The sequence below is a fragment of the Leishmania mexicana genome, chromosome 10 (assembly GCF_000234665.1).
Source record: "Leishmania mexicana MHOM/GT/2001/U1103 complete genome, chromosome 10".
In the NCBI taxonomy this organism is placed as follows: Eukaryota; Euglenozoa; class Kinetoplastea; order Trypanosomatida; family Trypanosomatidae; genus Leishmania; species Leishmania mexicana.
The window spans coordinates 166,401-177,742 of record NC_018314.1 but is presented as its reverse complement, the minus strand read 5'-3'; the positions used below and the strand labels follow the sequence as shown (position 1 = coordinate 177,742).

The following is an 11,342-nucleotide window of genomic DNA, read 5'->3' as shown; positions in this document are numbered from 1 at the left end:
CCTGCCTCTCGCCTGGGCGCTGGCAGGCCACCTATTATGATGGCACGCAGCGTCCAGGCGGTGCCAGGGGGTAGTGCAGAGGGAGGGAGGGAGGGCGCACACCAGCCCGCCTACGTCTGGCCCGCCCGCCGCTTCCAGAGCTGCGAAACAGCTGAGCAGCACAAAGCAGAAAAGATAAATAGAGGCGCACACGGTGCTCTCGACGGCACCGCGAGCCGCCCGATGACCTCAATGATGATCTGTGTCATTGCAAGGCGAATGACCAGGAGCTGAGGGGGCGCAGCCGCGGCACGCACGCACGCACACAGCAGTAGAGGAGGAGAGGGAGGGAGGCGGAGGCTGTGAAACCGTCCCCCTCGTCTTCTCCCCCACAGCACACGCCCAGCTCGGACTCCCATGGTGCACCGTAGAGGACGAGCCACAGCCAAGCATACTAATAATAGCACTCCGACGAACGTGTGCGCCGATGGCCGTTGGCACGAGGACAGACAGCAGCGACCCTTTGTCGCTGCCTTGTCGCCCATGCCCAGCCTCTTCACGCCGTTTCAAGCTAGTGGGCCGTCGCAACTCACGTCGGGAGCCCCCCCCCCCAGTCTGCAGCAGCACCAGGGGGAGCTGGTAAGGAGTAGCCGCACCACGAGGAGTGTCACGAGAGAGAGCACCATTCCTAGCAGCAGCGTCGTCGCAGTAGCCAAGGCGGCCACCCTGTCACTCCACCGCTGCATCGCCTCTTTGTCGGCAGCGTCATCGGCGCTGCTGGAGCTGTCGGTGTCGCCTGCAAAGTCCTTGGCAGCTTTGACGTTGCCCTGGCACACCTCCACGTACGGCGGGCACGTGACGTAGCCGCCCTTCTCGAAGGCGTCGCTCACGCTGCTCAACTTAACTCTGAGGCCCGGCGTGCAGTTCACGTAGCCGTTGCTGCCGCGCACCTGGACGCTGTACGTGCGCGTGGCCGTGTCGCACTTCACGTTGGCGCACAGGCCGCCGTAGTATCCATCCGCAGCGGTTCTGTTCTTCGGCGTGAAGGCGCCATCGATGCACCGCGCGGTCTCGGAGAAGACGTTGAACGCAGCGAGAAGGTCCGGTGCCGTCGACGCATCCTGATTGCACGAGCCATTCCTGTAGCCAACAACAGTCGGGCAGTAGTCCAGGAATGGCGAGTAGCCCCCGAGGGACGCGTTGGTGAAGTACTGCCAGTACGTCGCCAACGAAGTATTGTATGCTGTTATACCACAAGTTCCGAGGCTCAGACGGTCGGTGGGGCACCGTATGGTGGCCGCACTCTCATTGCAGAACATCGGCGGCCACTTCGTGACGTTCTTCGCCATGCACTTCTCGCTGAGGAAGGCGCAGCCGGCGTTCCGGCCCCACGGCATCGCCTCGGCCTTGCTGAAGTCCGCCTGGTAGAAGCCGAGGTCCTGGAAGACGGCCATGGTCAGGGCGGTGTAGTACCCGGCAGATGCGGCAGGCGCCATGAGCTCGTCCTGCGCGTTGCGCATCTTGATATGCGACCCGGCGGAGCCCGCACCGCCCTGGTCCTCAATCTCCAGATACTCCAAGCTGTTGCAGCCGTACTGCTCACGCGCCTTCGCCACCGCCGTGCTGCTGGTGATCACCGACACATTAAAGTCCTTGCCGCGAACGTGCGGCACCTCTTGCACGATGCCGACGGCCTCAAAGAATGTGTCGCTGAAGCCCAGCGCGTGCGCCATCTCGTGCGTGACGACACGCGTGACGAGCTGGTCGTACCGCGACGCAATGTTCGCCGCGGGGATGTTGATGACGCCGACGGCTGGGTGGCCGTCAGCGAACACCTGGCAGGTCGTGGCCCACGCCAGCACACTCTCCTCGCTCGGCACGGAGGCGACGTACAGCACGAAGTCGGTGTTGGTCACGCCTTCCGTGATGTGCTCCGGCGGCACCTTGAAGTAGCCGCACACGTCGGCCGCCATGCCCGTCACCTTCCACTTGCCCTGCACCTGCCGCACCTTCAGGCGCTCCCTGTGCAGCTGCAGCGCCTGCGGGACGAGGTGCTTGACGAGGGTGTCGCGCTTCTCGTCGGTGAGGATGTCCTCGGCGGTGCAGGTGACGATGTCGCCGGCGTGGTTGTTGACGCGCTGCCCAACACGAGCGCAGTGGTAGGCGGGGTCGGTGAGGTCTTCGGCGGAGACGGCGATGCGCAGCGCGCCCCAGTTCGCGGCGCGCACAACACCGGGCGACGTGCTGTCCGATAGCGAGTAGTCGAGGGTGCTGGCGTTCTCGACGGGGACCACGGACACGTACGGCAGGCCCACCGCGGACACCGCGCTGGGGGCCATGCGCTGAGCCGCCACCGACTGCAGCACGCGGGCCTGCATCGCGTCGTGGATGCAGCGGTGCTGGGGCGCACCGGCGTGTGCCCACGCGGCCGCGGTGCCGACAGCGACGGTGACTGCGGCGCCGGCAGCCGCGAGGCGCACCAGGCGCGCGGCGACGCAGCGGTGCCGGTGCGTGCTGCTGCTGTCGACGGGCATGGGTCTGCGGGCGCGGGGGCGCTGCGGGCGGTGGGGTGTGGTGGCGAGGGCGAGGGCTTGTGCACGGCGGTGTGCGCGTGCGTGCGGGCGGGGGAGAGGGTATAGCGGGATGGGATGCGCTGGTGGATCTGGGGAGGGAGGGGACAGGGAGGGGGCACGGGGAGATGGGTCTGTGAATGGCGGAAATGGGTGTGGGGAGTGATTTGGATTGGAGCTACTCAGTTTCAAAGGAAGATGAGGTATAGTGCAGCTCAGGAGGTGTACAATTCATGGTGAATAGCTATTCACGAAGCGGAAGACTTGACCACTGGCCGCTGTATGGTGACACAGCAGGGAGCGCAGGGCCGGTAACGGAAAGGTGTCCCACTGTCAAGGTGCCTCTTCGATTGGCGCGTTCCGTCGGTGCTGCGTTTGGGGCTTTGTGTGTGTGTGCGTGTGTGTGTGCATGTCTTCCCCCCGGGTCGCGCTCTCCGTGTCGGGCCACATGGCCTCCTCTCCTCTCGATGGAGAGCGGCCTAGTAAAGGCGCTGCGCGCCTCGCCTCCGCTGCTCACACCTCCAACGTCGCAAAGGAAACACGCAGAGACTGAGCGGATTCGCGCGTGCGACGGAGGTGGCGGTGGGGCGACGGAGGAGAGAAGGTGGAAGGGGAGGGGGGAAGGCGCCTATGGTTCGCCGCCGCCTCATCGAAACGGGACTGCTGCCCTTCCCTTGAGACCCGAGCTGCTGTTCCCTTGGGAGAAGGACGATATGTTGCCGGGATGACGAGTCGCAGAGCTCAGACGGGGCAGAGACACACCGAGGGCAGCGCCGCCTCTCCGCGGAACAGAAGGTGAGGCGTCAGAGGGGCGGTACGCAAAGGCACACTTCACAGAGAAAAAGGAGGAAAGGACGAAGCGAAAACACACAGGCACCCACGTAGACACACTCACATATATATATATGTACACATACCCCCTCCACACACACACACACACCACGACCATTTCATCCTGTAGTCCCTTGGCTCTGTGCAAACCCCGAGTACACGGTGGCGTGATCGCGTGTATGGGTGTATGCGGTTACGTTTTGCGACGTGCCTGACTGAGGAACGCACAGCAGACGAGACCTAAAAAAGAACGGCAGCAGAACGAAACTGCAACACGCGATGACGCGGAGACACGTCCTTGTTTCGTGCGCGTGCACGTGTGTGTGTGTGAAAGAGAGAGACAACAACCGCCCGCCGCGCTCCGCTGCTGCATTCATATCTATAGTCGTTCTATTTCCATCTGTGGGCGTGCCGGTTACTTCAGTGCGTGGCATCACACAGGGGTCCAGTATTCTACTCTTTGTGGGGAGTCCAAGCAGCCTGCAGCCCCCCCTGCTCGGGTACGCTTGCCAACACTTGGTGTCCGCAGAGAGGGCTGGGCCTGGCGTTGTGCCGAATAGGCTCGCGGGCATGATGACGCTTGGAGCAGCCCACTACAAATCATGCCAGTTGTTTGGTGGCAGCTAACCCACACCAGAAGAGCAATGGTGCTGCGCTTGCGAGACGACAGGAGACCATCCTCGCCCAGCTCCGCAGGGGCACCTTTCCGTACTTTGGATTCCCGCAGCAGCAGGTAACTGGCAGCAACCGCATGGAGTGCAGATGGTCTGCTGCCTACTAGTGCGCTGGCGCTGTGGTATGCTCCCACACGCCCGCCAGAGCCTCCGCCCCTGTCTGTGTTTGTTGTGAGGACGTCGAAGCTAAAGGCACACCTCACTTTACACTATGGCGTTGCATGCAGTAACCTGAATACGCACAACCCGCCCGCGCTGCGTGGGCTTCCCTGTTGGGTGTCTATGACTGCCCCTCTATGCCCCCTTCAGATCGACAAACTATGAGTTTCTTGTGTGCAGACGCGTGTCTGTCCGCGAGCCCGTTTCCCTTGACCCACCCCATGCCTATGAGAGGCGTGCGGATGTAGGGGAGCGTGGAGTGCCCCGTGCCGCCACAGAATCATGGCGGCGTCCCACCCGTCGCGGCGCACGCGGGCAAGCCATCCACACACACACACACACACACAGACTCGGGCAACAAGGTCGTCCTGGAACACGCTCCTGAATCGAATAAAAAAACGAGAGCACTGTGCGCCCACGTTGTCCAGTATGGCTGCTACGGTATGCCGAAGTTCCAACAGAGTATCCGGAGAGAAGAGCCCGAGCGGTGGACGAAGTGGTGCAGTGACATGCATGCGAATGAGCCCCAAAGTGCACGTGTGCAACGTGTGCGGCATCTCCTCCATCCAACAAGGTGCGGGTTGATGAGGCACGGGTGCCGGGAGCATGACAAGAGCAGCCTCGAGTTGCACTATTCAGTACTCCAGACTCCCATCCGGAGAGTCCTCACAGCGTATTATGGGATGCCGCGGCTGAAGGCGGCTGAAGGCGACTGAGACCAAAGCACGGCACACAGGCAAAGCCCAAGGTCTCGGCGGGCCCTGGCCTGCAGCTGACTAACATCCCCCTTGAGCTCATGCGACATGTATCGAGAGACCACCACCCTCTGTTATCCGAGCGACAGACGCCACGACTTGCTGCCCTCGAGCACAACCCCGGACGCTGCCCGCTGAGATCAAGGTATGCAGTCCGCCCACGCCCGTCGGACGCGGTCTGCTCAGCACGTATCCGAGGAACGGGTGGAACGGGCCCATTAGGCGCATGCTCCCCCGATGCCACGGCCGATGGCTTCTCCCAGACAACCAGAGGATATAGCCGTGGTGCAACAGCGGTAGATTCACGGCGGGTGGCGCATGCGCGTTCCTTTGTTGCTGACTTGGTCGTCGCGGTGTTTTGTGTGTGTGTGGGTGTGTGTGCCGGCGGACACTTCCAGACTCCCTTCCGCTTCTCTCTGCTCGCTTCCCTCTCTTTTACTCCGTAAAGTCGGGGAACACCTCCTCGAAGAACTTGCCTACCTTTGAGTGCTTCTCGAAGTGCTGCTCCAGCTCCGGGCGGCGCACCGTTCGGGGGAAGCCCTGCAGGCACACCTTGCACTGAATGGCGTTCTTGCTCTGCTCATGCTTCTTCATATCATCGGAAGTGTGCTTGACGCCGGCGCTCTGCGCCTTCTTCATCTCGCGCTCACGGCGTTGGTTGGCACGACATCCGTTTCCAGACGGCATTGTGCTTTGTTACCGTGCAGAGCACGCGCGGAGGAAGGAGCGGACAAGATGTTTGCTTGGAGTGCTTTCCGAGAGAAGTGCGTGTGGCAGGCGCTTGAGATGGGAGCAGGGGGAGGAGGAGGAGGAGGTGTGTGTGTGTGTGTGTGTACTGATGGCAGTGGCGAAGACGCGTGCGGCAGAATGGGAAGATGGGGCGAGGGAGGGAGAGCCGTGGTTGAAAAGCGAAACAGAACGCAAGCAGAAGACTGATGTGGTAGTAGCGGTAACAAAGGGGGAGGACTGGGAAACACAGCCTCGGCCGCCTATCTCACACACTCACATACACGCACACGCACAGTTACACGTGTGTGTGTGTGTGCGGTGGGATGAACTGAAGGGAGGCGGGCGAGGGGAGGCGAACGTGGGATCCATAAAAGAATTCGAACCGGCGTGGAACGATCAGCGAAACAGCAGAAGAGGAGCAGGGAGGGACGACGTGAGGGAGGGGGGAGGGAGTGATGGGACCGAGCGGGACGAGGAGTTCGTCTCGCGCTTTGCCGACCCGTTCGCTCTCTCCATCTCTCCCTCTTCAACAAGCAAGTAGAGTGCAGGTGACGAGGAAGGCGTCGTCTTACCCCAGCCTCCCCCTCCCCTACCCTCCCGCCCCAAAACCCGGCTTCACAAGCACATACGTCTGACGCAGCCATTCCCCCTTTCTTTCTCGAAGTCTTCGAGGTGTGGCAGCCGCCGCCGCAGCGTGTCTCTCTCTCTCTGTGTGCCCCACCCGCGACGGGTCTTTACTTGCCCATTCGTGTACCACCGCACACACACACACACACACACGTACACATGAATCACGAAACGCAAAAGATGGGGGCTGGTGTACAAGAGGTGCGTAAGGATGCACACTTACACAGGTTGCACACATGCATGCATGTACTTGCTTTTTCCGCGCCTCAGGATAAGCGGGGGAAGCAGGTGAGAACGATAGCTACACCGAGTCCATTGAGCGAGTTGGCATAGTCGCCTCCGTCGATCCGGCTTCTGGGAGGGTGGTGCGTGCGATCCTGCCGCTGACGCCAAGGGCTGCAGCCGGCAGGAACAGATGGCGTCTTCGTTCAGAGAGGCGATACGCGTATACGATGTGTTTATGTGTGTGTACTGGCGAGTGTGTGGAGCCGCCTGTCCTCTCCATCTTCCGGTTTCACTGGGTGGGTGGACGGGGGGCCGTCCTCTGAAGGCTAGGGCAATGGACATCACGAGAGAGGGAGAGAAGGGGCCGCCCATGAGGTCCACCGCAGTGGGAGGGGCTATTTCTCAGAGTGGATGGACACTACAAGTGACACTGACAGGTCGAATAAGCACCGCGCCTCGACAGAGCAAAGAGCTCTCAATCCTTGCCATCCCCCGATCTCGTGGCAGCGTTATGCCCCGAGTGAGGTGTACCGCGATCGGCATACAGAGAATACGGAGATCTCGCTATGAAAAAAAAGCACTCGCGCAGGGACTGTCGCACCCGCACGTGCTCGCTTCGGGAGGAGAGGAGGCAGTGGGGAGAGCGCGCAAAGCGGGCGAGAGTTCGACGCCCGGCATCCCCTGTCCAGTACGCCCCCCCCCTCCTCCACCACCACAGAATACACACATACATCTGCCACTGGCAGAGAGACACCGAATTGGTTCAAAGGCGCGGATGTGGATGGCAGTTGGCGAAAGCACACAGGAAAGGCGTGGCAGATGTGGAAGGGCGGGGGGAGGCTTGCTTCAGCGCAGTGCGTGCGCGGACGCAGCTCAGAAGAGCCGTGAAGGGGAGGTCGAGCTGATGGGCATAATGGGATCAGCTGATGAGGGAAGGCGAGACGGTATTGGGAGGTGAGGGGGAGGAGGAGTAAAGGGAGGGGTGGGGTGGGGTGGAGCAAGAAAAGGAATGGATGACCTGCACACATGTAGCCTGGCGCATTATCGCAGCGAGGAGGAATCCGGCGGTCTGGTGTCACCAAGTAACCATGGAGGTCGCACTCGCTGCATGCTGCTTCCCCTGTTTCTTCACACGCCGCTTGCCGGCACATCTTGGAGAGGTGGAGGGGAGCACAGACATGCCTGTGGCCGCTGTCCCACTTCGTGTTACCGCCAGCTTGGGTAACCCCGAGACATGATATACATGTATATGTATCCCCCCATCTCCGGGGCGGACACCTTGAAGGATGTGTCTGTGGGGTACCTTCCCTCGTTACTTCGTATCCTCCCCTGCGCCACGGAGGTCCACCAAGAATCCAGAAGCACGCACGGCGGACAGGAGCAGGCGAAATTTGAGATGTCGCGTCAAGTAAAGTGGCACGAGCTTCGTTATAATATATATATATATATTCGTGTGTTTCTACCACATCCACTCCCTAGCTTCTGCCCCCCCCTCCCCCCCGCCCCACCAAGATAGAAGTACACACGCCTTCCACGGCAAGGCATCGTCGAGGCCTCGGTAGAGGAACGGAGCGTCACGGCCCACAAGATGCAGGCTAGCAAGAGCACACACACACACACACACACAGAACAGCCTCGCTCATGCGTGTGCTTAAGGGAATGCCGCTACGGTGCGTGGAGTCGCGAGAAGGGGTGGCGCGTATGTACGCATGTGTGTGTGTGTGTGGGGAGGGGAGGGGGCTGAGCCCCAGTGACAGTGACCCCTGAATGAAGGCCAAGGAAAAATAAGGGGGAGTGCACAGGAGGAGGCGGCTGCACGGACGGAGGGCACCACACCGGCAGCAGCCACAGCAACGACGAAAAACCACACGAAGAATGCATTGCAGAACGGCGTACGAGGAAACAAGGCAGCGCGGTCACCGCCACCAGCGCTCGCCAGAACAAGGAAAAAGTGGCAAAGGCACACGGAGAGAGAAGTGAGGGCGAGACACCGAGCGACGGACCGAGTGATGGAGAAGCAATGCCAACATCACCGCACCGTACAACATCAGCAGCAGCAGAAGACGAAAAAGAAAATGAATGAGGCGGTGATCATGTGCCCGCGTGCACACACGTGTGCGTTGGTAAGCATGGCCAGCACCCCGCGTGCCGCGTGGAGCTATTCAAAATTTTTTATTTTGGGGAGGCGGGGACACGCACGCACACACCGCACGCGCGGACAACTCTACGAGGCATATGTCTTCACAACGTAACCGACGGTCCGACAAACAGGGCATGGCATTTGAACTGGTCCGTCGAAGCGGGCACGCAGCCTGTTGTCCTCGTAGGCCCGGCCAAGCTGGATAAGACACGGCTCACAGAGGCAGATGTGGCGGCATTGCACAAACATGAAGGACTGGTGGCGCTCGAGACAGCAGACACAAGGTTGACCACCCTCCGCCTCGCCGGGGAGCGACACCCCGCATCCATCAGAGAGTGCGTCGGGGCTGTGAGGTGGCGCATTCTTTGCCGCTGTTTCCCTCGCCCCGTCAGCGGCGGCAGAGGCAGCGAGGAAGGATGACTTGAACGCCGCGGCCGCTCCCGTTTCGGGTGCGGTGTCGCCGTCCCGCGGTGGAAGGTAGTAGTAGCCCTGGTCCCGCTGGGCCTTTTCTTGGGTGTACCAGGAGTAGAGTGCGCTAGCGCCTGCGAACACTAGGGCGCCAGCACTGAAGGCCAAGGCCATAGCAGCGCCTATGCTTCTATCACTGCCCCGCTTTCTGCGCGGGTCTTCATCTTCAGCGTTGCTGCCCCGCCTCCGCCGGCGGTGATCGTTGCTCTCCTCTCGCAGTGGCTGCATCGGTGGCTGCGATAGTTGGCCGAAGTGGAGACAACGGGCCCCAGAGCCGGAGCGGCGGTATCGTGTGTGCCGGCGAGTGGGTTGGGCGTGCTGGGACAGGTCGCGGTTGTGTACTCGAGAATAGCGAAAAAGGCGCTATACGTATGTGTGTGTGTGTGTGCAGGAAGACGTTCCGCCGCGCGGAATCGGAGGAGAGTGTGTGTGTACCAACAGTAGAATACGTAGGAGACATTGGGGGGGGGGTGGCGAAGTCGCCCCGCATGACAAGTCCGTCGACGTGCACCCCTTTGGCGTGACGTTGGTGGTGTTCAAGTGCGAGTGCACTGGAACACGGAAGGGCCAGGAAGCATGTCTATCGTCCACCGTCGCAGTGAGACAGACGGGCGCCCCGATCGCCAATCTTCTTCTTCTTCCACGCTGCCATCTCTCTCTCGCTGCGTGCGTGTGATGTCTGACGTGATTGGCTCGGTGTGCTGGGTGCACCACGCGCATGTGCGGGAGAACAACACCGGTGACAGGAACAGGGGGTGGGGTGGGGAGTGGGTGCAGAAATAGAGAGACAGAGAGGTCGAAGGCAAGCGGAAAACAGAGAAGAAATGCACTGGTGATGACGATGACATGCACAGCCGCGAGTAACACACTTTCTGGTGAGCGCAGGGATACGAGTTGGTGAACGTATACCGGGGCCAAAGGAAGGGGGGAAGAGAGGCAGCAGCAGCAGCAGGAGTTGCTGCACCGGCAACAACCAAGCGCATACACACGCGCAGACGCCAATACGCAACACAGGAAGTGTGTACACCACGCCACAACAAAAAAAATGTGTGAGCGAAGAAAAGGCGACATCATCAACGACAGAAGGTTGCCGGCCCAGCGCAAGTCCGAGGGAGACGGCAGAGTAGAAGCCTTAGGGGAGGCTTTCCGCTCACTGCGTGTGTGCGCAGTGAGCTGATGGAGGGCGTGGGGCAGAGGTGCAGAGCGGGGAAACGGCCGTGCTCGCACGAGAGAGCTTCCAATGATGAGACGAGCAAAAACTAGCCACGATAAACACAACGTGGAGTAATACCGGAAGGGCACCCCATCAGCCGACGACTTCTTAGCGCGGGCGCCACACGGGGACTTGCGTGCCAGGTAAGCATGGAAGCTCTTGACGACTGGGCCAACCTCGCGGCACAGCGGACGCGACAACTGCATCGGCCCGACAAACTCGCCGCGCAGCTTCGTGCCCACGTAGGGAAAAATCCGATGTACATCAGACCTGCGTTGTACAGGCACAGTTGCAGGTCTTCGAGAAGCATGAATTTTTTTTTTGGGCACGCTCACAGCAGCACACGCATTGCCCGCGTTCATGGACTCGTCCGCATCGATTACCAGGGCGTCGCGCGGGGAGAGAGAGGGGGGGGGGAGACGGTCGGTTCAAGTACCACTGCCCCTTTCTTTGTTATTTTTCGCGGTGGCCTCGTCATCTTCATCCTCGGCTTTTCTCACCGCACGAGCGAGACGACGACGAGCCTTCGTTCGATTCCGCTCACGGCCGCGCGCGTGGTGTCACTGCCACCGAGACGGACTACCCCAAACATCAGCAGCGCAGCAGCACCCGTTAAGAAAGCCTTGCGAGCCGCAGCGCCTCCGCAGACCGAAAGGGGGATCCTTCTCTTCATCACCGCATTCAGCCCAGCCTGTGCGTGTGTGTGTGTCTCTCCCTCTGAGTCTGCGTCCAACTCAGTGGACACACACACACACTCACCGTCCCGTCCCTGTGTGTTTGTGTGTGTGTGTGTCCACTGAGTTGGACGCAGACTCAGAGGGAGAGAGACCTGCGAGCTACGGATGCATGTGTGACCCGCGCCGCTCGACCCGGAAGCCTCCCCGACAACGCCAGCCAACTAACGACTCAGAGAACCAAAAAAAAACGTTGAAGCAGCCACACGTCGTCTCGGCTCCGATGTGCCGAAGGATA

The 11,342-nt window shown here is 60.9% G+C and overlaps 3 protein-coding genes across 3 annotated transcripts; all 3 read right to left on the bottom strand.

Annotated features, from left to right (window-relative positions):
* Window positions 1–545: 545 nt before the first annotated feature.
* LMXM_10_0460 (GP63, leishmanolysin) lies at window positions 546–2,513 on the bottom strand (the record flags this gene model as incomplete). Its single annotated transcript, XM_003872833.1, has 1 exon — window positions 546–2,513. One exon carries the CDS (start codon window positions 2,511–2,513, stop codon window positions 546–548), a length of 1,968 nt encoding a protein of 655 aa, XP_003872882.1.
* Window positions 2,514–5,403: 2,890 nt separating this feature from the next.
* On the bottom strand, window positions 5,404–5,655 carry LMXM_10_0450 (hypothetical protein, unknown function; the record flags this gene model as incomplete). Its single annotated transcript, XM_003872832.1, has 1 exon — window positions 5,404–5,655. One exon carries the CDS (start codon window positions 5,653–5,655, stop codon window positions 5,404–5,406), a length of 252 nt encoding a protein of 83 aa, XP_003872881.1.
* Window positions 5,656–8,773: 3,118 nt separating this feature from the next.
* Window positions 8,774–9,271, bottom strand: LMXM_10_0440 (hypothetical protein, unknown function; the record flags this gene model as incomplete). Its single annotated transcript, XM_003872831.1, has 1 exon — window positions 8,774–9,271. The coding sequence occupies one exon, from the start codon at window positions 9,269–9,271 to the stop codon at window positions 8,774–8,776; it is 498 nt and encodes a 165-aa protein (XP_003872880.1).
* Between the last annotated feature and the right edge of the window lie 2,071 nt (window positions 9,272–11,342).